This window comes from Heteronotia binoei, chromosome 10, assembly GCF_032191835.1.
Source record: "Heteronotia binoei isolate CCM8104 ecotype False Entrance Well chromosome 10, APGP_CSIRO_Hbin_v1, whole genome shotgun sequence".
In the NCBI taxonomy this organism is placed as follows: Eukaryota; Metazoa; Chordata; class Lepidosauria; order Squamata; family Gekkonidae; genus Heteronotia; species Heteronotia binoei.
In genome coordinates this window covers 84,562,709-84,588,069 of record NC_083232.1, presented here as the reverse complement: position 1 = coordinate 84,588,069, position 25,361 = coordinate 84,562,709, and the positions used below count along the sequence as shown (strand labels likewise).

The window sequence follows — 25,361 nt, the reverse complement described above, 5'->3', positions numbered from 1 at the left end:
AGCAGCTACAACAAGAAACAGGTATGGAAATAGTCCTCCACCCCACCAACTGATTCTCCATTGAAAATCAACCCCTCCCAAATATATGTTTCCTCAAGAGAAGTGGCTGCTGGGCTTTACAAACACTCAGCTCTCTCTTCTTATGTACAATTTATTGTTTGCCTTAAGCATTAATGAAAATCAATATAAACAGTATATATACACAGTGTGCATTTTAACCTTTCGGGCCAGATCCAGAACAGCCCCATAAAATAAGGGAGAGTTATGAAGCAGAACTCAACCAAGCAGTACATTCACAATGACCAGCAATAAGTCAATTCCCGAATTAGCTTCGACAGAACTGGCTTAATCAAGCTCAAGAATGCTAGAAAAGACACCGCAACATGAACTGTGCAGAGAGGGGAATTCTGGAATCTTGACATCACCAATGAGAAGGCCCTGTCCTGTATAGCCTCTCTCTGAACTTCTTAAGGCACCAAAACACAGAGCACGACTTTTGCAGCTGACTAGATTGTAAAGGGAGGCTTATGTTGGAGAAGATAGTCCTTGAGGTCCTAAACCAAAGCCAGCACTGTTGAACTGGGCCTAGTGGATCTGACAAAAATGCATCAGAATGGATATAAAGTTACCAAACAACTAGGGCAAGTTCAGATTTCTGAGAATGTTTCAAAGCTGGTCCTACATAGAGTACATTATAACAGTCTCACTTGGAAGACACCAAAGTCACCCCTGTACAACTGTGGTAATGTCAGACTTCTCTATGAAAGACTGCAGCTCCTACGTTAGCTTAAACTAGCAAAAGACACCCTTGGCCACAACAACCACCTGGGAATTCAGTATCAAGGTAAGGTCAGGAGAGCTGTCCAAGCTGCACACTTGGGAAGACCACCCCAATTGTACACAAGGTTGCATACAACTTCTAGGAATCTCTATGACCCCAACAACAATCCTAGCCAAATTACGTTTTAGCATGTCACTTTCATCCAGCCAATCTCAGAAAAATTTTGTTTGTGCATTTATATTTGACTTTCCGCTTTTGTATATTTATATTTGGCTTTCTCTGTGCCCTTCACACTTGCAAACCTTCCCAACACAGAGATCCATTTTTTTCATCTTTTATGTCTACAGTCCTACAATCCTTGACTTGATCATTCAGGACAAGGGGAAATAACAAACAACAGATTGGGACAAATCATAAATACTCACTTAATTTTCCCTGGACCCTGGCCGTACCCTTTGGCTTCTAGTTTTCGGTAAAAATTGCGAAGCTTGGCTTCAAAATCTCTCCTGTATGGAGAAGGTGCCCTTGCGCTGGCTCGTTGCAAGCCTGAAAGAGAAAAATGGAAGGCCACACTTGAAGAAGCTTTGCTCCTTATATAGGGTCTATCTTGACTCACCATTTGCTAAGAAACCTCATTTTCAGTTTTATTGGGAGTCTTCTGCACAGTCTACTTTAGAAAGCAATGCATGTTTGTTTCCCACTTATAGTAGGCTTACCAGCCTGTAGCTGGGGGTGGGGGTTCCCCTAATTTTGGGGTCCCCAACCTGCCAGCATGGAGCTGGCCGGCAGGGGGATCCCACCCCCAAAGAACTCCATCATGCCCAACATGCCTGGCAACATAGATTTTACCCAAATTGCTAGAGCGTTCCCATGTGACATGCCCAGCACAATGACGTCACATCCGGGCGACATCATCGTACCATGCACACCAAGCGTATGTGAGAAGATTCCTCCTGCTGGGAGCCAGGTAAGACCTGACAACCCTAACTTATAGTATACGGGGCTGGTTCAGATGCTCTGCAATTCCTCTGCAATCACTGGTAGGAGCATGTGGAGCTGCTGGTGGCTAGGTTGGGACTGTGTGAAGCTGCCAATGGACTTCTGGGGGTTATGCATTTGGCTGCTGTGATTTAAACAACTGCACTGGCATGAAGGGCAAAACTCATAGAGACTACCAGAGGGTTTGTACAAAGCTTTCACTGCCCGTGCCACCTTCATGCGTGTTCTCCTGCTGCAATTTGACAATGACTTTGTGTCCATCCAAGGCTCCCTTGTGCCACACGTTAAAGCATCCAGCAGCCCATTCCTTCCACAGACCCTCAGCATGTAGATTGGCCACAAACAGAAGGAGGAGTAGGCTTACACGGGGCAGGTCTGGGAAAGAACAGGGGTTGGGTGCTGGACTGCATGTCAGGGGGCTCTGAGAGCTCAACGGTGAAGGCAGGCGACAATGGCCTCCTCATATCAATTCACCTCCTCTCTCCTCATAATGTTTAGTTCCATTTAGCCAGGATGTGACATTCATACCATTAGTTTCTTCATCTTCACAACGTGTTAATTGTTTGCCACTGTTGGGGGAGTGCGGAGAAGAAAAGGCCTAGCCTTTTCCGGACATGACCTGCATGCATATCCAGTTGCACAGAGTGGGAATCACTACCTGTGATTCTCCTGATGTGCAGTACCATGTTGTCTGAATAGGTGAAGAGTGTAAAGCTGAAAATACGTGCAGTGCCCTCTTCAGATGTCATGGCAACCGTGCATTTCAGGAAGACAGTAAGTAGTGCACGTTTCTGATACTCACGGTGAGATACCCTCAAACATAAAGTCTGAAAAAGGCTAACATAGCAATTCCACATCATGGCTAAGTGGCACTACTTTCCCCCCTCTTCATTTCATTTTCTTCTTTTTGTGATGTCTCAAAGAACGAGGCTTACAATAATGAAACCCCTTTGTTGTGCCAGGGTTTGTGTGCCTGTGAGAGAGAATGACATTCTCCTAATGTGATCCTATTAAGAGCGGATCTTGGACCATTTGGGAGTCATTTTGCTTTGAAGCCAACACCCTGAAAGCAGTGGGTTCCTTTTCTGCAAAAAGAGTCTCTGTTAATTCGGGGTAAGTGAACAGGAGCCGTGAAATCCTATTTTCCTCATCTGGTTCAGAGGAAACGCTGTAAAAAAAAAAAGCCACATATTTGGCAGAAGGCCCTCCATGGAAAGGTTTCATATCAAATATGCCCAGATAGTTGGGAAAAACAATGTGGGTTCATGTGCCGCTAGAGAATACCAGGCTCCTCATAATCTGTTCTGGAAAACAGGAAGCTATAATTAAAACCTGAAGAAGCAGAAACTCTTGTGAAGATTCTTCTATGTTGGTAGATATTTATACACCACAAACAGAGGGCCACAGACACGTCAGTCTTCAGCAGAAGAGCCATGTTCAAGGCCAGTAGCACCTTAGAGGCCAATGAGGTTTTAAAGGAATAAGCTTTTGAGAGTCTCTCTTGCTTATACCTTGAAGATCTTGTTGGCCTTTAAGGTGCTCCTGGACTTGAATCTAACAGTGGCAATGTTGATCATAAAAACATAAGAAGAGCCCTGCTGGATCAGACCAGTGGTCCATCTAGTCCAGCATCCTGTCTCACACAGTGGCCAACAAGTTCCTCTGGAGGGCCAACGACAAGGCATAAAGGCTGAGGTCTTCATAAGAACATCAGAAGAACCCTGCTGGATCAGACCAATGGTCCATATAGTCTAGCATCCTCTCACGCCGTGACCAACCAATTCCTCTGGAGGATCAACAACAGGGCATAGAAGCCAATGTCTTTCCCTAATATTGCTTCCTGGCTCTGAGATTCAAAGGATGGCAAAGAATTTCTTTGGGAGAAGGTTGCATTTTCCAATCAGTTTCCAAATTCACTGCTGATAAATTCTGACTACTGCTTAGGATGGCATCCAATACAGAATTCTAGTCACTACAGGCAAACTGTGGAAACCACCTGAAGTGTCCAATACATTTTCTCTCTACAGAGAGTTGTTAGGTGGTTCTCTTCATGCTCATCAGAGCAGGGTCTTCTGCAGATGCCAACTTGCAAATAGGCAAAATCAACAGCCGTCCATACATGTGCCTTCTCCATTGTGGCCCCTGCCCAAGGAAGTCAGGAAGGCTGCCTCTCAAATGGCTTTCTGCAAACTATGCAAAACTGAATTATTCAAGAGGGCTTTTTTACGCAGGGGATACAATTTAAGTAACTTGGAAAAATTATTAGGGATTGTGGTCTATACTGCTGTGTATAGCTTGCTGAAGCTAGGATCCTGCCATGGAATTTTGCATCTTTTGATGTGTCATGTTAATACTTAAGTTGTGTTTTAATTCTGTTTTTAGACCCTAATCCTATTGCATTGTTTACTGAACATCCCATCTGTCAACTGTATTGACCAGGCTTTTTTTGTAGCAGGAGCTCCTTTGCCTATTAGGCCACACACCCCTGATGTAGCCAATCCTCCAAGAGAGCTTACAGGGCTCTTAGTATGGGGCCTACTGTAAGTTCCAGGAGGATTGGCTACATCAGGGCTGTGTGGTCTAATAGGCAAAGGAGCTCCTGCTACAAAAAAATCCCCTGGTATTGATTCAGTCCTCCTTGAGTGAGAAAAATGGACTATAGATAATGCAAATAAATAAATAATAGATTTCTTGGGCTAAACTAGATATGAGAATAATTGATGTCTATTCTGTTATGTAAGGGACTGGGATACGAGTGTGTCTCTTAATTTTTTTAATCAAAAGGGCAGTGCACATGAGGGAAACTGAACCTCTCCTGTTTTATCACTTCCCACTCTCCTCAGCAGATGGAGGAAAGTCATGTCCACAGCAACAGAGTATGGAGAAGTAAACTGGGGAAGCCTTAGCTGTCCTCATCCATGAATCCCTTTGGAGGACAAAATTAGATCCACGAGAACAGATAATATACCATGAGAACAGATAACTGAATAATAAACACAGCTGCCCCCACTGGGTCTAGTTTGGTTTTTAAAGGGGTAATACCCATCTTGCTATTCCACAGAATATTCGGGAAACAAGAAAGGGGAATCTGTTACTGTCATCAGACTGTTTCTGGTGCTGGTGTTTTGACCTAGTTTATAGCTTTTATTTTGTTGTTTTCTTGCTTTTATTTATTTTATTTTTATTTATTTTATCAGATTATATCCCACCCTCTCCTAACGGGCTCCCCTAACAATGCTTTTATTGTGGAGTTTATTTAAATACTGCATTTGTATTCTGAAATTATTTGGGAGGGGGGAAAAGAAAGTGGCAGACATTTTAAAAATATAAACATAATGCATTTTAAACTATATTTCTTTTTAAAGAAATCTCTAAGTAAACTTAGGTTAAGCTGCTGTGTGTGTGTGTGCGTGTGTGTATACGCTTTTGGAAAGGCTCCCCACATAAGAAAATGTTGTCTGCAACTTTTATCCACAACACAAACATACACTTAATTTGGGTAAACATGAAGAAGAAAATGGATGTGCGCTCCTTAGGAGTCCCTTTTACGGGCAGAGGGTCACCCTAGTGGGCAATCCATATGCCTGGATAATCTTGAAAAATGTCAATGTTATGAGTATTCAAAGAACAGTGCACTCCAGAGGCCACTTCGAGAGATCTGAAATGTCTAATTCATAAAGTATAACAATCCCCCATGGCAGCTAAAACCCCTGCCTAGTAATCCAATCTGTGACTCTGCATGTACTTTGTAAGAATAATATTTGTATTGTTGCAGTAATTTCTATTTCTTGGTCTTTAAGATAAGGTGGGGGCATTTTTTTTACTTTGTAAAGCTCTCTATTTGACAGGAAGAATATCGTTTTCATTGTATTCACTCAGCAAATCAGGCACTCACAGGAAATTGTTCCGGTTTGTATCTTGTAATGTAGGAACATTCAGTATGAATGTCTATTTGCACATTTCTGTCATGGGACACACACACACACACACACACACACAGCCAGTTGAGAGAGAACACTGGGGCCATTTCCACATGAGTATCTGCCTCAGGTTCAGTGCTGTTGGGAACAGGCTTTCCCCCCTGCTTCCCCATACATTGCGGTACATTTTGTGCACTAGTCAACTTTCCCCAGATCTTTCTTAAACCTGCTTAGCTGAAAAATTTTGGGTAAGATTGCTGTAAAGCCTGGATGGTTGCACTGCGAGTACTGTGGACAACTGATTTTCCCAACTACATGGCAGCCATTTTCGCTGACTCCCTCTCAGTGGCAGCCATTTTCTCCCCCCCCCACCAGGCGGAAACCTGTCATGTGGGAGCTCCATAGCTGCTGTGCTGTATGCAGCCATACCAACAACGGGAAACCAAACAGGCCTGTGCCCTTGTGGAAGCCACCTATGAGACAGCATTTTTCCCCCATCAGGTAACTTTTTGCTTTGAGTAGGAGAAAAGAATCTCGACATGAAGCAACTGGTTCCTTTACCTGGAGAATTCTGAGGTGATGAGCACGGCGAACAGCGAGGGGAGAAGCTGTAGCCAGGGTGGAAGGCTGCTTGGAGGGGGATGTAGGACATAATATCTTCTTCAAAAAGGCTGACATGAGAGAGAAAGGGGAAACATATTTGATTCAATTACTTTACAAGAATGCAGTTCAAGGAAACTTGTGAACCACAATTTGCCTCATTAGTACTGATATGATTTTTAATCCATTATATAGACAAACATGTCCCTCAACTGGTTATTCTGTTGGGTAGAGGCGACTATATTGCAGCCCTTTGCATGCGAGGATATTTATCTGAGTTAGGCTTGTGTTTGTTGCATAGCACAGGAAACTTTTTTTTTTGAAAGAAAGAGCTCAGAATTTCAATTAAAAAGAGTGACACCAGTTGTTGCCAATGCCATTACCTCAGTAATATTACTAAATCTGCATCACAGGATAACTTTTCAAGCCCGTGTGTACCCTCTGTTCGAATGTAGTGGATCTTCTCCCTGGAGAGCGAACAACACAAAAAAGCTGTTGTACTAGAAAGCTAAAACAAACATTTGCCTTCTGCCCACTACTTCCATTTATCTCAGCAAAGGGAATAACAAAAACCTGCCAAGCAAACATCTTCCTCTCAATTACATGTATCTTTTGATCTGAACGATTTGTGCTGGTTTGTGGCAGCAAAGCCTCTGACACCAGTTGCCTGAGCTGGTTTACAAACATTTGTACTTCTCAAGGAAACAAAACTGTCAGCCAGCTTGCAAGTCAGATTCTGAGGCAGGAGAGAAAACAGACAGTCTGCTGAGAATGAAGAGAAAACTGTCAGTCTGCTGAGAATCTGACATGCTTCTGGGCCTCAGGAGAGTCAGGTCAGGAGATACTCTGAAGCAGGATGACGGCTAGAACAAGGCCTCGGAAGGTGAGAAGATGACTAGAACAAGCCCCCCAGAAGGAGCTAGAAGAAAGCAAGCAAAAGAAAGCAGAAGGGGAAATAGGCTGAGAAACAGAAAACCAAGGGAAGGGTTGGATTTTCCGCTAATGGGAGGCACTTCCCCAGGGGAAAATAAGTTTCTTTCCCCCTCCTCCTCACTGCAGCCCATTGATCTCCTCAAAATGTTGCTCCTGGAGGAAAGGAGACTCTAAAGAGTGGAATGGTTGGAGGGGCAAATTGGGGATCTGCAGCAGGAAGGGGGAATTGAAGGAAACCACAGCTCCCCTTCAGCTAGTGGAAGTTTTTGTCCGGATTCAGCTTAAAAAGCTGAGGCAGAAAGGGGCTAATGAGACAAGGGGGTTTGAAAAAAAATCCCACATGGTTTAACACCCAGAGATATGTTGTTGTCGATGATGGGAGAAACAGGGGTTGAAGGAAAGTTGCCAAAAGACAGGTTGGTGAAGGAAGTGGAATAAAGTAGACAAGTTTCTGCACACTGTGGCTCTTCTTTCTCTGCAGGACTGCCCATCTGCTCTACATCTGCTTTTTTTTTTTAAAAAGTGTCAAATATTTGTTTATGTTCTAGATTTTAACATATTTTCACAACATAATCACACTGCCTTTATAGACCCATATCTTCAAAAAACAGAATGACTTGCATTAGGACAACAGATCCATCAGCCTGATCTTAAGAATCACTTCTTTCGTGGGAGGAAGTTGCAGATAAAAAAGAAGCAGTCAGGAAATGGCTCCTCCCAACTATACTATAGAGTAGAAACCTATCTGGCAGCTCCAGGTTGGGGACTACCTGGAGATTTGGGGGTGGAGCCTGAGGAGGGTATAACACCACAGGTATCATGCCACAGAGTCCACCTTTCAAAGTGGCCATTTTCTCCAGGTGAACTGATCTCTGTTGCCTGGAGATCAGCTGTAATCCCAAGAGATCTCCAGCCACCTAGAGGTCAGCAACCTTAAGCACAAAAGTGGCTATCATTATTTTTTACTGTAATGTAAAGAGTAATGTTGGCTGGTTGCTAATTCATATATGCAATGTTGCTTTAAACAACTGAAAGCGGATAACGTTAGACATGGCTACAGTGTAATGGGTACACAGGGCCAGATCAAGGATTTTTGATGCCCTGGCCAATGACCACCACCTCCCCACTTGGAAGGAAGGAGGAAAGGAGCAGGTTCACTGTGGGCCACCCACTAGAGCTGTTGGCACTGCCTGGGGCTGCTGCTTGCTACTGGTACAGGTGGGCGGGTGGGAAGAGTGACAGCCTGGCTGATTTTGGTGGCCTGGATGATCCTTTAGATGCCCCTAATGGATGAGCTGAACCTGTCTGTCCTATGAACTGTTCTGAGATGTTTGCCTGCAAAGAGCAATTCAGCAGGAAATATGGTTGAGAGTCTCTGGGATTACTGAATTCAGAATTAATGTGTTGTCCATCATGGAATGATGAGCCACCAGCGACCCAAAATGAGAATTTAAAAAAATGACCTAAAGAAGAATGGATCAATAAACTCAATGCACAGCAGCCAAGAAGGTCTGAGCGCCTGCTCCGGCTGCAACGCCACTGAGGATGTTCTCCGCAGCTGAGAACGAAACGTTTGGAAGGAAAACTTTCTCCAGTAGAACACGGCACTTGATCCCGAAAGATTCTACAAACCCTAATGATGTTACCAGCCGTGAAAACCTGAAATCTTTGATCAATAAACTATTGGTGCTGAACTGTCTCAGATTTGTAATATTCAGGTCTGTTCTCTGCTTTTTTAAAAAAAATAGTTAACTTATTTCCTGTTATGTAAAGAAGGAGAAGTCCCATAATGGAATTTCTTTTTTTATCATTTAATGGTGGTAATAAAACTTCTTAGCCACAGAAATGTGCATTTTAATATGACGACTATTTCACTCCATTCTGTGGTTTTTGTTAGCAGAGTGCCATTCCTACTGAAGCAAACTGTGGGCCTCCACAGCTCAGAATTTTTTTGGTTGGCCCTCAGAGTTAAATAAGATCAGTCAAGAAGGCCACCAAAATATTTTGTAGAGAGGAAAAATGGGAAGACTGAAGTCTCACTGGGACCATCTGGATAGTCTTTGTTATCCTAATCTGTTAGGAAGGAGAACATATCGACTGCCTGGGCCACATAAGAAAAGCTGGCAATTAATGTGCTTCAGTGTCCTGATCTCCACCCACTGAGAAGCTAGCACAGACCAGGACCGTTTGTGACTTGCTAGGTTAAACACAGATAAACAGCCATGCATGGCAGCTTGAACTGTGTTTGGCTTGGTATGTCACAAGTTGTGGCTCAGGAATGGTCGACACATCGCATTCATCTGCCAAGCACAAGAAATCCTATACCTACTAATGACGGGTTTCTTGTGCTATTATAAGCATCTTTCACACCCTGTTTTTCAATGCATAATGTTTTGCCACTATACAATGTAACCAAAATGTTTGGGTTAGTCGCCAATATTGCTTTTTGTACGGCTGCTTTCTCATTATACTTACACTTTCTCATTACACTTTTCTTTGCCATCCTAAAAGCATGCTTATTTTTTAACCAATAAATTAAAAAAAACCTTACTGCTTTATGGGCTGTGACACATCAACTGAACACTGATTTTCCCTGCACACTTCTCTTCCCATCCTACACTACAGTCCCTTTTCACCCCAAAAAAGTTTATTTCTAGGGTCGAAGGAATCAAATGGATTCCTTTGGGAACTGGGGCCATGGGAACTGAGGGGCAGCGGCAAGGTGGAGAAAAGGGATAAAATTGCCCCTCTGCCACTGGTCATCCACACAGAACCTGTAACACTAGGGATAAACATTGCAAGGATTGAAAGGAATCAGGGGTGTGGAGAAGAATGTCGAAAAAGAAGAAGATATTGGATTTATATCCCGCCCTATACTCTGAATCAGAGTCTTGGAGCACCTTACAATCTCCTTTATCTTCTTCCTCCACGACAGACACCCTGGGTGGGGCTGGGGCTGAGAGGGCTCTCCCAGAAGCTGCCCTTTCAAGCACAACTCTTGCAAGGCTGACTCAAGGGCATTCCAGCAGCTGGAAGTAGAGGAGTGGGGAATCAAACCCGGTTCTTCCAGATAAGAGTCCGCACACTTAACCACTACACCAAACTGTAGGGAAACTCCGTGTGCCATAATCTTTGTAGGATGCAAGCCACCACATCTGCAGACTTCTCTGCATGTTTCCCATTTTGTTGCAAGCAACCAACACTTCAGGAGGAGCACCTGAGATCAGGATACAACACAAGGTTAAGTCACTCCTCCCCGCTGAACCATAGCTCCGCTCTAGATGCCACCCACTCATGGCTACTTTTAGCATTTAAGCAGTGGGAGTGTCTGGTTTTAGATCTCACTCACAACTTGACTGTAGCTACAGGATATTGTACCTGAGTGCATGGTTTCTTGCCAAGCTTGGCTGACGTTCCTGCAGCATTTCGAAAATGTTGGGCTGGCGTAGGAATGCAACTATCTTGTCATTATATGCTGGAACAGAGGGGGGAAAACCCACAACACAATAATAAAAATCTGAGTTTAGTTTAACAAGAAACAACATGTCCTTCGATTCCTGAGATTTAAGCTGCTGGCTAGGATTCATCAAACATGGTACAATAAAAAGCATCCAGTGCATCCTAGGTATACATTTTAGTGGAAGAGGGATACAGTCTGAGTAAACATTGCTTATTCTTACATATTCTCCCTTTGGCATGTTCATAAATAATGTGTGTTGTATTCTATTAAAGGTAAAGGTAGTCCCCTGTGCAAGCAGCAGCTGTTTCCGACTCTGGGGTGATGTCACTTTCGTGACGTTTTCATGGCAGACTTTTTTATGGGGTGGTTTGCCATTGCCTTCCCCAGTCATCTACACTTTCCCCCCAGCAAGCTGGGTACTCATTTTACCGACCTCAGAAGGATGGACGGCTGAGTCAACCTCGAGCCAGCTACCTGAACCCAACTTCTGCCGAGATCGAACTCAGGTCATGAGCAGAGCTTGGACTGCAGTACTGCAGCTTTACCACTCTGTGCCACGGGGCTCCTATTCATGGGATCCACATGATTCATATTTGACGTATTCTATTAGGAACTGCTAATAAATTCCACTAGGTTAGTCTAACCTCAACAGAGCTTAGAAGCTAAGCAAAGTCAGGTCTGCTTAGCACTTGCATGGGGGATCACTGAGGAAGTCCAGCATTGCTACACAGAGTCAAGCAATGGCAAACCACGTCCATTTGTTTCTTGCCTCGAAAACTCTACATGAACACAGTTAAATTGGATGGTGGTGACAGTACCAACCAACACCAAGCCCTTTTCCCAACCCAATGTATCATTTCATTGTGAATGTAAATGTTAAAGTCCATCCATTCTAACACCCTGTTCCCCTCCATGACCAATCAGATGCCGCTACAAGCAGCACAGGAAGAACAAGAGCCATCCACTGATACTGACCCCTCACAACTGAATATGGAAGCTCCACTTAGCCAAATGTGATCAAGAGCTTGTGATGATTGTATCCTTTCGGAATTTGTCTAATATCCTTCTAAAGGTCTTTAAGATCATTGCCGCATCTAGCATCAGCAAAGTGCAGCATATATCTAAGTTGCCGTCTCAACCTAACCTACTTTATAGGGTTGTTGTGAGGACAACACGAAGGAAGGGACAATGATGAACACCATCCTGAGCTCCTTATAAGAAGGGTGGGATAAAAAATGTACTGAACAACTAAAACTAAACAATAACACTACTGAGGGTTCCTGGGTTAGGCTATAGGTAAACACAGGGTACTAGTAATTGGGAAGTGGATTTAGGTATTTAGAAAGAAAAGATGTCGTTCTATTTTCAAGTTATTTAAGATGCAAATTACAAGAAACGGTAGCCTCCTCAAATCACTGAACCTTCTAAGGCAGGGGTGGCCAATGGTAGTTCTCCAGAGGTTTTTTTGCCTACAACTCCCATCAGCCCCAGCTATTGGCCATGCTGGCTGGAGCTGATGGGTGTTGTAGGCAAAAAAACATCTGGAGAGCTACCGTTGGCCACCTCTGTTCTATGGCATTACTGGACTTAGGCTGAACAATTAGCCAATGAAAACAGATCCACAGAACGGATTAATTCTGGTCCTTCACAAACCATGGGAACTACACCATCAGTTCGAGGGGGAGGCAGACTGCACCCCCATGGTTGGTAACTGCTCCTAATAGGCAGAAATTGGGTGACCATAATACTTGTTCATTCCACCCACTAATCTAGAGCTGTGCCTCTCTCTGACTATGTGTGGACACCCAGAGAATTATGGAGCCCTTTTCATTTAGTAATGAGACATTTCTGCAGCAGGTTATCAACTCATCAAAAGGCAATAATACTCACCTAGAGGTAACGTTTCATGATGATGCTGACTTCGAATTGCTGTTACCAGGCTGTTTCCTGGTCGGGTCAACAGAGAAACTCCTCTGTTGCGAGAAACTTCTGATGCCTAGAAAAAAGAGGTATTGTTGTTAGTCGTTTAAAAAAACCCACAACCCAGTGATGTTAGTATCTGAAATACATTTTAATGACATCATGCTTCTTGCCAAGGTTGTGCAGTCAGAGTAGAAAAAGTGATGGTTATTTATTTCATATTTGACACATGATTTGAAAATTATGATTATGCTATTAGATGACAGATAATCTTGGTCAGGATCCTTGTCTGGGTCGCAGTACTACACACTACTGCTTACACCTGAATCCCAGGTACCCAGTCCAGCTAGGGGTGAAACTGGTATATTCTTCACCGAAGGTGGAAATATGTTCTGTGACAGGGTGCTGGACACACAATTCTACTTTCCAGGCCAGTTATGCTGGGACACAGCTGTTTTGTTTTTTTTTTAAAAGATTCTCCTTGATCAGCCGTTTGCTGGAAGTGACCGCAATACTGTTTCTGCAGAGGGCTTTGTATAGAATTGCAGAACCATAAAGGTTGGAAGGGGCTATACAGGCCATCTAGTCCAACTCCTCGCTTAATTCAAGATTAGCCCAAAGTATCACTGACAAGTGTTTATCCTGCTGCTGCTTTGAGAGAGAGCTCACCATCTCCCTAGGTGGCCGATTCCACTGCTGAACAACTCTTGCTGTAAACAATTTATTTTCTAATATCTAACCTGTATCTTTCCACCTATAATTAAAACCCATTATTGTGAGTCATAAATTCGGCTGCCAACAGGATGACCTCTAAGTGACAACTTTTCAAATACTTCACAAGAACAATAATGTCTCCCCTCAACCTCTTCTTCTCCAGAATGAACATTTCCAAAGTCTTTCCGCCCTTCCTCATAGGTCATGGTCTCCTGGCCCCGGATCATCCTCATCGCTTTCTTCTGCACCTGGTCCTTTCTGAAGTAAGGCCTCCAGAACTGCACACAGTATTCAAGGTGTGGCCTAGCCAATGCGATGTACAGTGGGACTATGCCATCTTGCTAGAGAGCCATTTTGGTGTAGTGGTTAAGTGTGCGGACTCTTATCTGGGAGAACCGAGTTTGATTCTCCACTCCTCCACTTGCACCTGCTTGGAATGGCCTTGGGTCAGCCATATCTCTGGCAGAGGTTGCCCTTGAAAGGGCAGCTGCTGTGAGAGTCCTCTCAGCCCTCACAGGGTGTCTGTTGTGGGGAAGGAAGATAAAGGAGATTGTGAGCCACTCTCAGACTCTTCGGAGTGGAGGGCAGGATATAAATCCAATATCATCATCTTCTTCTTCTTCTAGTTGGATAGCATGCTTCTCTTAATATACTCCAAGACCACATTACATTAGCCCTTTTCTGCTGCTTTGTATGTAGTTTGCAAAGATGGATGTTTTGGTGTACTGGATTTCAGTCTTAGTCATTAGTATTTCTGAAAAATATCATTTACTGCAAGATTCAATGGGGGGGGGGGGGGGGGAAGAAGCCAATCTAGAAGTTAGAACAGAGTCCAACTTTCTGTGTGTGCCAATACAACCCCAATACCACAGCCAAGCACCAGCTCTTTTAACTGGCTATAAATTTAGAAACAAAACAGTTGTTAAATGTGACCTACATGTCACCTTCGCAAAGGAGAGCAGATTAAGCAGCACAGAGGGACTAGTCCATATACCAATATCTGTGTTAAACAAGACAAGCTTTGGCACTGACAAAAGGCATTAATTAAACAGTAAATGAACGACAAACTGGCCTTGTGCTTTCTGCTATTCAAGCAACACAAAAGTGCCTAACCGGTCTTTTAAAATACTGCAGATACAATTATATGAGTCTCAGAGGATTTATTCCCAGGAGTCTGTATCTTGCCATTCTGCTCACTAAAGTGTGAGGCCTAGAGAGCTGAAGACTCTCTTAAGGTAGAAGATGATTTAGGCTTGAGAAAGGCTTTGCTGAGCTGAGAGGATACCGGCCACTGTGTTTGGATGTTTTTATGTCCAGCATGAGGATTAACAATCTGGCACAAAAATCTTTAGGGAAAGACTGCAGAAGTGAGCTCCCTTCAGCAGTTAGACCTTCTGAATTTCAAAGCCACAAATCTTACTAGAACTCAAGGTCCACACAGACCTTTCTCTTCCTTTTTTCAAACTCCATAAGAAGGGCTCTGCTGGATCAGACCAATGGTCCAATTAGTCCAGCATCTTGCCTCACTCAGTGACCAGCCAGTTCCTCTGAGCAGCCAACAAGAGGGCATAGAGGCCTTCCCCTTGATAAGAACTTAAAAAGAACCCTGCAGGATCAGAGCTATGGTCCATCTAGCCCAGCATCCTGTTTCACACAGTGGCCAACAACAGGGTATAGAGGCTGAGACCTTCCCCCTGATGTTGCCTTCTAGCTCTGGGATTCAGAGGTTTAGTGCCTTTGAATGTGGAGGACACTGGAATATGTGAACAAAAGTGTTCAGAATTAGAACAGATGAAGAACTGCCTGCTCTGTTTGATGAATGATGATGAGCATGTAATCAGGAGGGCACATCCAAGAGGTTCCCTAAGAAAGCATCTACTGGCATCAAAGGCTGCTTCTGCTTGGCCTTAGATACACTGGGTTGGATCCAACCAGGTTTTTCTGCTGGTGAGCCAGGGTTGACTGGCAATGAAAGTTCCGGTAGGCCAACAGATGGGGTGGGGAGCAGGGTTGCCCCTGCACTGGAACTGCTTTGGCCCTGAATGAGGCAAGCCTGCAAGACAGGCAGAAACCACTGTGAACCAGCAGCCCTTGCTTCGCAAGAGGTTGGCAGACAGGAGCCACCTTTCCCATGGATATTTTGGCTTCCCAGTTCATCCTGAAAAAGAAAGAGGCCTTTAACCACCAAAAAAAAAGGCTCTGCTGAGAATTATGGGACTTGCATCCTGTAGCAAGATGGAATGAAAAAACTGTCCAACCCAAGGACAGCCACCATCACCACCTATGCAAGCAAGGAACACAACCTGTGATTTCCTGCCTCCTAAACTACCTTGTTCCCCCTTTCTCAGAGCAGTTTTATGCCACTGTCTATGCACTGCAGCTGGAGGCTGTCTGCTAATGAAAAGAATGAATTGTTCTCTGGCCTGAAGCTTTCAAGTATAGAGGAAAAGTTAGTTTTAGAGCGGGGATCCTACCAGTGTTTACAGACAGCTGGCGCAAAGGATTTCCTGTGTGCTTGGCAGAATCCTCCCTCTAAAACTGACTTCTTCTCTACCTTCTACAATCTGGGAGTCTGGACGACAACTCTCTAGTCTATACACAGTGCTAGCATCGACCCCGCAGGCGGTGAGTAAGATCTAAAACCCATCACCATCTGTTGTTGACAACCTGCAGATAAATCGCCCACGAACAAACAGATATGAATCTGCTGTAATCCCTTTACAGGATAAAAAAAAGCTACAAGAAAAATCTATTTAAAAGGTATTTAAAGCTGAGGTGAAGGTTAGCATCTGCTGCCACTGCTACCTTTTGTATCTTCATTTATTTTTTTATATCACGCGGGCAAGGCGCGCTTGGGCAAACAGCATCTTTCTTTACCATTACTGCACTTCTTTCCCCTTTGTGTCCTTGCCACACTAGATGAGGCAGTGGAAGAGCCACCATAAGTGCCTCCTGGGATATTTTTTTTTCAAAGTGGCTGCAGAGAACACAAACTGTTTCAGGAAAGGGGTGCTGTGGAAAGGCCCTTCCCCCTACACCGTTTTGCTATTCTAGAGAGCCAGTTTGGTGTAGTGGTTAAGTGTGCAGACTCTTATCTGGGAGAACCGGGTTTAATTCCCCACTTCTGCACTTGCACCTGCTGGGATGGCCTTGGGTCAGCCATAGCTCTGGCAGAGGTTGTCCTTGAAAGGGCAGCTGGTGGGAGAGCCCTCTCCAGCCCCACCCACCTCACAGGGTGTCTGTTGTGGGGGGGGGGAAGATAAAGGAGATTGTGAGCCGCTCTGAGACTCTTCGGAGTGAAGGGCGGGATATAAATCCAATATCTTCTTCTTCTTATCTCTCCCCATAAAACACTATTTTGCTTCGAAGGGAGAAACATGCAGGTAAGGTACTGGGCATGCTGACCCGGATAGCCCAGTCTAGCATGATCTTGGCTTAGATCTTGGAAGCTAAGCAGGGTTGGTCCTGGTTAGTACTTGGATGGAAGACCATCAAGGGAATCCAGGATCACAACACAGAGCCAGGCAATGGCAAACCACCCCTGAACCTCTCTTGACTTGAAAACTATCTGAAAAAGGTTCCAAAGGTGAATTCCCAAAGCCATACATATATTGCTACACCATTTATCCAGGAGATGTAATCCATGGTGTTGAGAAAAAAAAAAGATTACCTCGCCAGCACTGTAACTACGGAGTCGCTGAAGATGCTGTCTGTGCGTCAAATGATTGGGGAGACGGCCATTTTGAAGAGGGATCCTGGGATCGATGAAAGTGGTAGCACGGCTGTTGTGATCAACAAAGAAGGACTGTAATGGAAATAACAAGCAAACGTATTTTAACCAGAGAGGCATCACGTGGGTTGGGAAAGTGGGCATGATCCTGCTCCCATAACTGTTCATACTTGCTGTCATACAGAGCATGATGTTCTATTATAACTCTTGGGTTTCTCCCAAGACTTCACCAGGTGCGTGCATTTCAGAAGGACTGCTAGATTCTGTTCTGCCACCTGCCAAAACTGTGTCTCAACTCTTTGGTATCTGTCTTAGCTCAGGGGCTGGTAACTCCTGGTGCATGTAATGAACAGCAGCGCGCCAGACCGTTCTGCTCTACTTTAGCAAATGAAGTGAGTGCCTGAGACAGTAGCAGTTCTGTTGGGGCCAGCAGCATGGGAGAAGTTGCAGATGTGGCTTATGCTAATCATTGCCTCCCAGGTCTATGTAGCGATCCTGTAAATGTTTGGGAGTAAGGCTGGTTGCCTAGATTTTAGAGCAGGATTCTGCAAACTCAGTATTGCCAGGCACCAAATATCCCAAAACTGGGGATTCTAGAAATGGGATGCAAGTAACTTATTCTCTGCACTACCCACATGACAGCTATAAATCAGGGGTGGAATTCTAGCAGGAGCTCCTTTGCATATTAGGCCACACACCCCTGATGTAGTCAATCCTCCAAGAGCTTACAAGGCTCTTTTTTGTAAGCGCTTGGAAGATTGGCTACATCAGGGGGGTATGGCCTAATATTCCTGCTAGAATTCCACCCCTGGCTGTTATACCTTCCTCCAGCTGTCAACAGTGAGGAACTGAAGTGCAGCAGAGAGGCTACACCGTCAGAAGAGAGGATTGCAAGTATGCTGCTCTGCAGCCCACCACTGCAGATGGCATTTTGCAGCTATCAACTCAGCACAGACCAGGTGACAGCAATGGCCAATAAACTGCCTTACAAAGCTGCTGACTCTGGTCAGTCTAGGGTTGCCAGGTTCTGCCTGGCCATCAGCAGGGGGCAGAGGGGGTAGGGCTGCCAGATCCAGGTTGGGAAACTCCTGGAGCTTTGGGGGTGAAGCCTGGAGAGGACAGGCACAATTCCATAGAGTCCACCCTCCATAGCAGTAATTTTCTCCAGGGGGACTGAACTCTGCAGTCTGGAGATGAGCTGTAATTCCACAGGATCCTCAGGTCCCGTCTGGAGGCGGGCATCCCTGGTTCAGACTCTTCAGTCTGAGCAACACATTGCTCAGGAACGGACTGAATGGCTTGCAGACTACCTATCCCAGCATGGTTGCTCATTCACTTGCCTGTCCTCAGGTTACAAATTCTGATAATCCTGCTACTGTACCCAGAAAAGTTACAAGGATAACATTTTGATGCATATGAACTAAAACGGTGTTCTCAGCCTTTTCGTGTCCATGGGCACTAGGCGTCTGTGTTCAGCAAAAACAAACTGAAAAAATATACCCCCAAAATACTTTATGCATTCCCTTTAAGTGCCTTTTGCAAGCGACCCATGCAAATGGAGTCCCAAGAGGCAGGTTCCTGAAAAATTTCGGGAACCCCTAATATTTCCTGAATTCCAATATCATACCAACACTGGGATTTGGGAATATCAGGAAATACTGATATTTTGGGGGTTTAATATACCTGAACTCAAAAAATACAGAGTTTTTTGAACACCCTGGTGGGCACCTGTGGAATTCTGGCAAAGGGCAGTGGGCGCAATCACAAAATGGCTGTCACACAAGGTGGGGCCAACCATAAAATGTCAGGGATTGAGGTTATATATAACTCTAATACAACCCTTCAACATTTCAGACAGAAGCTCTGTTTAACAAGATACCTTTTAATCTGCACGGCCAATCAGAAGCTCTGCTAGGAAGAAGCCCCATCTAGAACCACAATTTTCTAAAAGCACTTGGTGGGTGCCAAGAAAGGTGTTGGCAGGTGTCTTGGTGTCCAGGACACCACACTGGGAACCCCTGAACTAAAACATACATCTTATAGCAGAAGTATGCATCTGAATAACAGCAAAACTTAAAGGTTAACAAATCCAAGTAGGCAGCCATGTTGGTCTGAAGTAGTAAATCAAAACAGCAGTCGATTGCACCTTTAAGACCAACTTCGTTTTATTCAGAACGTAAGCTTTCGTGTGCATGCACACTTCTTCAGACGAGGAATGAGGTACAGTAAGCAGAGCGAGTTTCCCATGCTAACGCAACCCAGATCAAAGGTTTTCTGACTTTGTTAATTTTACTATTCTGCTATTGGATTTTAACTTTGTACCACTTTGCATTCCAAACCCCACCAGCTATATGTGGCTCTGCTTACTGTACCTCATTCCTCATCTGAAGAAGTGTGCGTGCACACGAAAACTTACGTTCTGAATAAAACTAAGTTGGTCTTAAAGGTGCAATCGACTCCTTTAAAGATTAACAGATTTTAGCACTCCAAAAGACTTTACTGGTCATCCTCATGATTATTTATTTATTTTTATTTACGTTATATTTATATCTCACCTATTCTATGCAAACTCAAGGCAGCTAACAGCATAAAAATAAACAGTAAGCAATATTAAAACAATAAAACAATCAGATAAATTGCAATGGTGTTACTTCGGGCATATAATATTCATGATGTAACATAAACCAGGTAAACTCATGACGATTGCGACATAATTTCCCATTCACTTCTTCTTGTACCTTGCCTTGCTGGTCAGTCTTGATTTCCCAACCCCGTGGGAGTTCCAGCCGTGTGTCAGCAAACATGTTGATGAAATTTACCAAGTCCCTGTTGTGCTGATACCGCTCAAAATTTCGAGCGTCCCTGCGGATTTTCAGAATCATATGCTTCAAGCAGGTGCTGTTGGTGAAGACTCGGTAGGCACTCTAGGGGTCAAAAAGCAGGAGGAAAAAGGGAAGTCCACGTTATTGCAAATGTAAGTCAGCTCTAGAATCTTTTGCAGAACATATCTGCCTCATCCATGTGAAAAGCGTTTGTGTGAAAGAACGAAAAATACAACTGCAAGCCCCTAGTCTGTCTAACAGTTTGCAGAATAATAACATCTCATTTAGACAAGACTTTCACATATACATGAAATTTCGGTCCTGTAGTACACTTTGAGCCTTAGGGATAATGGCTGGAATTCTGCCTGTACACCACTACCCAGCTCTGGTCACACTACAGGACAGTGTGTAATTTCATCCCTATGACATGATCAGTGTAGACAATGCAACTAACCTTTGATTTATGAGGTTTCATAGGAAATTTCTGGATACTGTGTTTGATTCTAACAATAAAACAGAATAAAATAGGAGTCAATTGCACCTTTAAGACCAACTTAGTTTTATTCAGAACGTAAGCTCTCGTGTGCACACAAAGCTTACGTTCTGAATAAAATTAAGTTGGTCTTAAAGGTGCAATTGACTCCTATTTTGTTCTACTACTTCAGACCAACATGGCTGCCTATTTGGATCTAATAAAACAGAATGATATCTGACAGCTTATTCACCAATCATCTTCATAATGCACACCTTCAATGGGACTCACCATCCCGCAAATTGGTTATTAGACTTGGATGACACCCTCAGAAAGCAGACTCTCGTAATACTTTAGGCAAATACCTTTTATTCTGAATATTTGTGGAAGTTGATTGCTCTTACTTAGGATATTTGCTGGGAATCCCTTTCGGAATGCATTTATGTTCCTTATCTCATCAGGGTAACACTGATTCAATGAAACAATGCAGGAGTCAAGTAGGACCTTAAAGACCAACAAACTTTTATTCAGAATGTAAGCTTTCTGAATAAAAGTTTGTTGGTCTTAAAGGTACTACTTGACCCTTGCACTGTTCTGCTGCTTCAGACCAACACAGCGGCTCACCTGGATCTACATACGCTGATTCAGTGAGTTTGCTTCTCTTGGCCAAAGGGAATTGGTCACAATCTGACTCCTGCAACAACCATCTTTACTTAAAATACACTGATAGTAAATGATGCTTGAAATATTGGGACCTAATTTTTTTGCATAATAAAGTCAAGAGGGAGGGGCTGCAGATCAGTGCTTGCATATCTGCTTGGCATGCAGAAGTTCCCAGGTTCAACCTCTGGCATCTCTTGTTAAAAAGATTAGGAGCAGGCAATGTGAAAGACCTGTGGCCTGAGATCCCAGAAAGCTATTGCCAGTCTGAGTAGACAATACTGACCTTGATGAACCAATTGTCTGACTCAGTTTGTGACGGATGCATGTGTTGAAGTTCTTATGTTTCGTACTTTTGGGGTTTTCTTCAGCATCCCTTTTCTACAGAGAACAATTATAGCTGTGCTGACCAATCTAAGGTACATCTCTATGTGTAATTCACTTACTGGAAAATGTGACATTGAAGTTTGAAACGTAACGTATTTCATTTAATTGCACGATTCTTAATATGCAACATTGGATTCCAACTAGATTTGCGGTAACAGAAGGCATTTGCCCCCCTTGCTGCTGCAGTCCACTGTTCTCCTTAACATGCTGCTCCCAGGGCAGAAATGGCTACTCAAGAGTAGAACTGAGGGTCTGAAGCAGGCAAGAAGGAATCAGTGGGAACTGAAAACTGATGCTTGGCTCCAACCCATAACCATTATTGTGCGTCGATTTTAAGTACACGTCAAAATGATGGGACCACCCATGTCCCCTTGTTCCATGGATAAGTGCATGCTATGCACTGCATGTTTACCCTGCGAAGCTATGAAGATGTTAGGTATCTGACTTACAGAGAACGGGGCACATTTTCATTGGAGACCAACTCTAGAAAAATGCATTCCATTACAGTGTCAATAGACAAGTGTAGTCTGCAAAGATCAGCTCTCTGAACTGTATGCTACAGTAACTGTCTGGTCATCCACAGGGCCCCCCCTAGACTATCTGGCACCTAGGCAAGGCTAACTTCTGGTGGCCCCCCGACACGCACTGATAACCAATTTTCAAAAACAGATGAATTGTGGGGAAAATGAAAAACACAATACTTGAAATTGCTCCCTGACCTGGATAGCCTAGGTCACTGAGTCAAGTAGGGGGGCCCCAATCTGGCACCCTCAGAAGGCTGGTGCCCTAGGCAATTGCCTAGTTTGCCTAGTAGCAGAGCTGGCCCTGGTCATCCAGTTGTTTCAAGAGTAAAACATCTAAAGAGACTTTTCTTTCAACTGCACAAGCTGGAAATATGACAGATGAAACACTTTGCTTGTCACAATAAAAGGGCCAGTTCTGATGTTATCAGAGTGCACAACACTGCCTCCAAATGGCTGGATCCTTGAGCCACCCTGGCGACATTGGCAGGAAGGAGTCATGGGGTCGCAGTTGGTGACATGCCTTCTTTCCCTGGAGGCCTGGGATCAGGGAATGGGGAGGAATCATTTTATTTATTTGAATCATGCGGCTGTTACTGGAGCGGTGCAAAAGCCATCCACCCCAAAGTGGCTTTCGCCCTGCCCCCAAATTTTGCACAATACAATAACACGTTCTGGAAATGTGCAAAAAAAGTCCAGTGTATGTGGTCATTTGACATAAGTGCGAGTTGCAAAAATGCAGGCTTTTCGCTCTGCAAGCTAATGGTATAAATTTGGCTGCTCCAGTACCAACTAACCATTTTAGTAGCCCTCTGTAACCTTAAAAAAAGAAACCAAGAATCGCATGGATTTTTTTTTTTAAAGCCTTCAAGGAAATAAGAGGCTTGTTTTCCATTTCAGCACCGGCTGCCGGTTAATATTTTCCAACTCAAATTTCATGGCCATAATTAATGCTTCTAAATTTTAATTGGAGTTTGAGGTTAAGATATCATAACCACATTAAGCCTGAATTTATGTGGCTTATTATTTTAACACATGTGGAATTGGTACGACTGCCTTAACAGATGTTTCAGCAGGTCATTCTGACTTCTATGGCAAAATCCAGGCTCAGCTTCGTAAAAGAAAAAGGCGTTCGCATTAATTTGATACTCTCTTTGATATAAGATCCAGCGACACAAGTTAAAAGCTACCCAGGGCTCAAAAGGTACACTCAGATGAAACGTGGATGTCTTCTAAATGGCATTTGATTCCCCTGAATACACAAAACTGGATCTTGAGCAAATACGGTACACCTCTTTGAGGCATTCCAGCATGCAGCTTCTGGGGGAGCTTAAAATGATTTTCTCATTGTATTTCATTTCTGCCTGTCCAATTACAAGAAAAAAGCATGCATCTGTCAAAACAGTGGGAAAGACGAGTCAGACAGATCCTATTAATCTCCGAGCGAGTAGCCTTTAGACTTCCTACCACCCGGGGAACTCTTCCACTTCAATTATCTAGTGGGGAATTCCTTAGCATCTGCCACAGAATCCTATTGTGCTTCAAGTTATTCTTCAGATTGCTTATGAGCGCACACTGAGCTTACGCAAGGTACTAGCCATGTGCCCAGCCTCATCTTTGACTCTGCTGAATGAATGCGCAACCTACAATACATGTAAACGAAGGACCGTTCAGCATAGAATGTGCTTCACTGAATGGATATGTAACTTTTTTCTTTTTGCTGTCAAGTCTCAGCTGACTTATGGCAACCCTGTACGGTTTTCAAGGTAAGAGATATTCAGAGGTGGTCTGCAGGCTGAGGGCTTAACATTAGGAGGCCTTACAGAGAGGAACAAAACATATAACCTTAGGGACCACCTTTCCTCGCATGTTCCCCGGAGACCACTTCAGTCTGGGTCAAAAAACCTGCTTTCAATCCCCGGCCCTAAAGAGGCCAGGCTCATGTCAACTAGAGCGAGAGCCTTTTCTGTAGCAGCCCCACACTGGTGGAATGAGCTCCCTGAGGAGGTCAGGGCCCTGCAAGAGCTCATATAGTTCCGCAGGGCCTGTAAGACGATACTCTTCCACCAGGCATTGGCAATTTAGATCGTTGGCTACTACAGTGATCCAAAAATATCTGGATTACCTCTTGCAATCTGCTCCATATAGAACATTTGGACCATTAAGATCTGCTCTATGGAAAACATCTAGCCGAGTAGCAGGGTAACATAATTAAGACCATAGCACCTGAACTGTTAATTTCTATGTTTTAAATTGTTTTTATTGTTTTATGTTTGTCATATGTCTATACTCATGTATAGTCATGAGCATGTGAGCAGCCCTGAGCCTGCCTCGGCAGGGAGGACAGGATAGAAATTGAATTAAATAAATAAATAACACCAGTTTGGTGTAGTGGTTAAGTGTATGGACTCTTATCTGGGAGATCTGGGTTTGATCCCCTACTCCTCCACTTGCAGCTGCTGGAATGGCCTTGGGTTAGCCATAGGAGTTGTCCTTGAAAGGGCAGTTGCTGTGAGAGCTCTCTCAGCCCCACCCACCTCACAAGGTGTCTGCTGTGGGGGGAGAAGATATAGGAGATTGTGAGCCGCTCTGAGTCTCTGATTCAGAGAGAAGGGTGGGGTATAAATCTGCAGTCTTTTTCTTCTTCTTCTTCGTGGAAGGAAACAGGCCACAGTTATTTATTGATTAAAGAACAAGGAGCATTGGCAAAGTATGGGGGCAGACCCAGGGACTGAGCAACCCACCTGCCACTCGATAAAGACGTCCCACAGCCCACCTGTTGGGGAAAGCCAGGGAGTGACAAATATTTGGAGTGGTACCATTGGTCACTTGGGGTAAACCCCCAAACAGCCCCCGAACTGGGCATACTGAATGGTGGCTCAAACCCCCAAGGCCCCTTAAAGGGAAAAGGAAAGGAAAGGAAAGGTCCCCTGTGCAAGCACCAGTCGTTTCCAACTCTTGGGTAATGTTGCTTTCACAGACTGGGGTGATGTTGCAGACTTTTTACAGGGTGGTTTGCCATTGCCTTCCCCAGTCATCTACACTTTCCCCCTAGCAAGCTGGGTACTCATTTTACCGACCTCAGAAGGATGGAAGGCTGAGTCAACCTTGAGCCGGCTACCTGAAAACTCAGCTTCTGCTGGGGATCCAACTCAGGTCATGAGCAGAGCTTAGGACTGCAGTACTGCAGCTTTAACACTCTGCACCACGGGGCCCCTTAAAGCAGTCCCCCACAAATGGAGAAAGTGGGCATGAAGGCCCATCTCTCCCATAAGGATCTGCCCTAGTGTGCAAAGATGCCTAAAACTGTGACAGTTAAAACACACATGCACAAACTAAAGAAAAAGGGTGGGAATTTATTAAAAAAAAAACCATACTCCAAAGCCACTGGGCAGCATGGTTTAAATAGAAGAGGTTGGACTCTATGTAATTGCTACACAGA

At 44.2% G+C, this 25,361-nt stretch overlaps 1 protein-coding gene across 9 annotated transcripts in view; it reads right to left on the bottom strand.

The window, feature by feature from the left end:
* The window catches only part of HECW1 (HECT, C2 and WW domain containing E3 ubiquitin protein ligase 1), a 321,722-nt gene that overhangs the window by 45,470 nt on the left and 250,891 nt on the right, over positions 1 to 25,361 (bottom strand). For 8 of the 9 annotated variants that reach the window (XM_060247682.1, XM_060247678.1, XM_060247681.1 and 5 more), the window contains 7 exons: positions 19,796 to 19,981; positions 16,998 to 17,132; positions 12,584 to 12,689; positions 10,612 to 10,708; positions 6,684 to 6,767; positions 6,262 to 6,371; positions 1,207 to 1,327 (listed from right to left, as the gene is read on the bottom strand). In XM_060247682.1, the coding sequence (XP_060103665.1) occupies positions 1,207 to 1,327; positions 6,262 to 6,371; positions 6,684 to 6,767; positions 10,612 to 10,708; positions 12,584 to 12,689; positions 16,998 to 17,132; positions 19,796 to 19,981 (839 nt within the window). The remainder of the gene's footprint in view (positions 1 to 1,206; positions 1,328 to 6,261; positions 6,372 to 6,683; positions 6,768 to 10,611; positions 10,709 to 12,583; positions 12,690 to 16,997; positions 17,133 to 19,795; positions 19,982 to 25,361) is intronic. The other variant, XM_060247685.1, reaches the window with a different exon arrangement.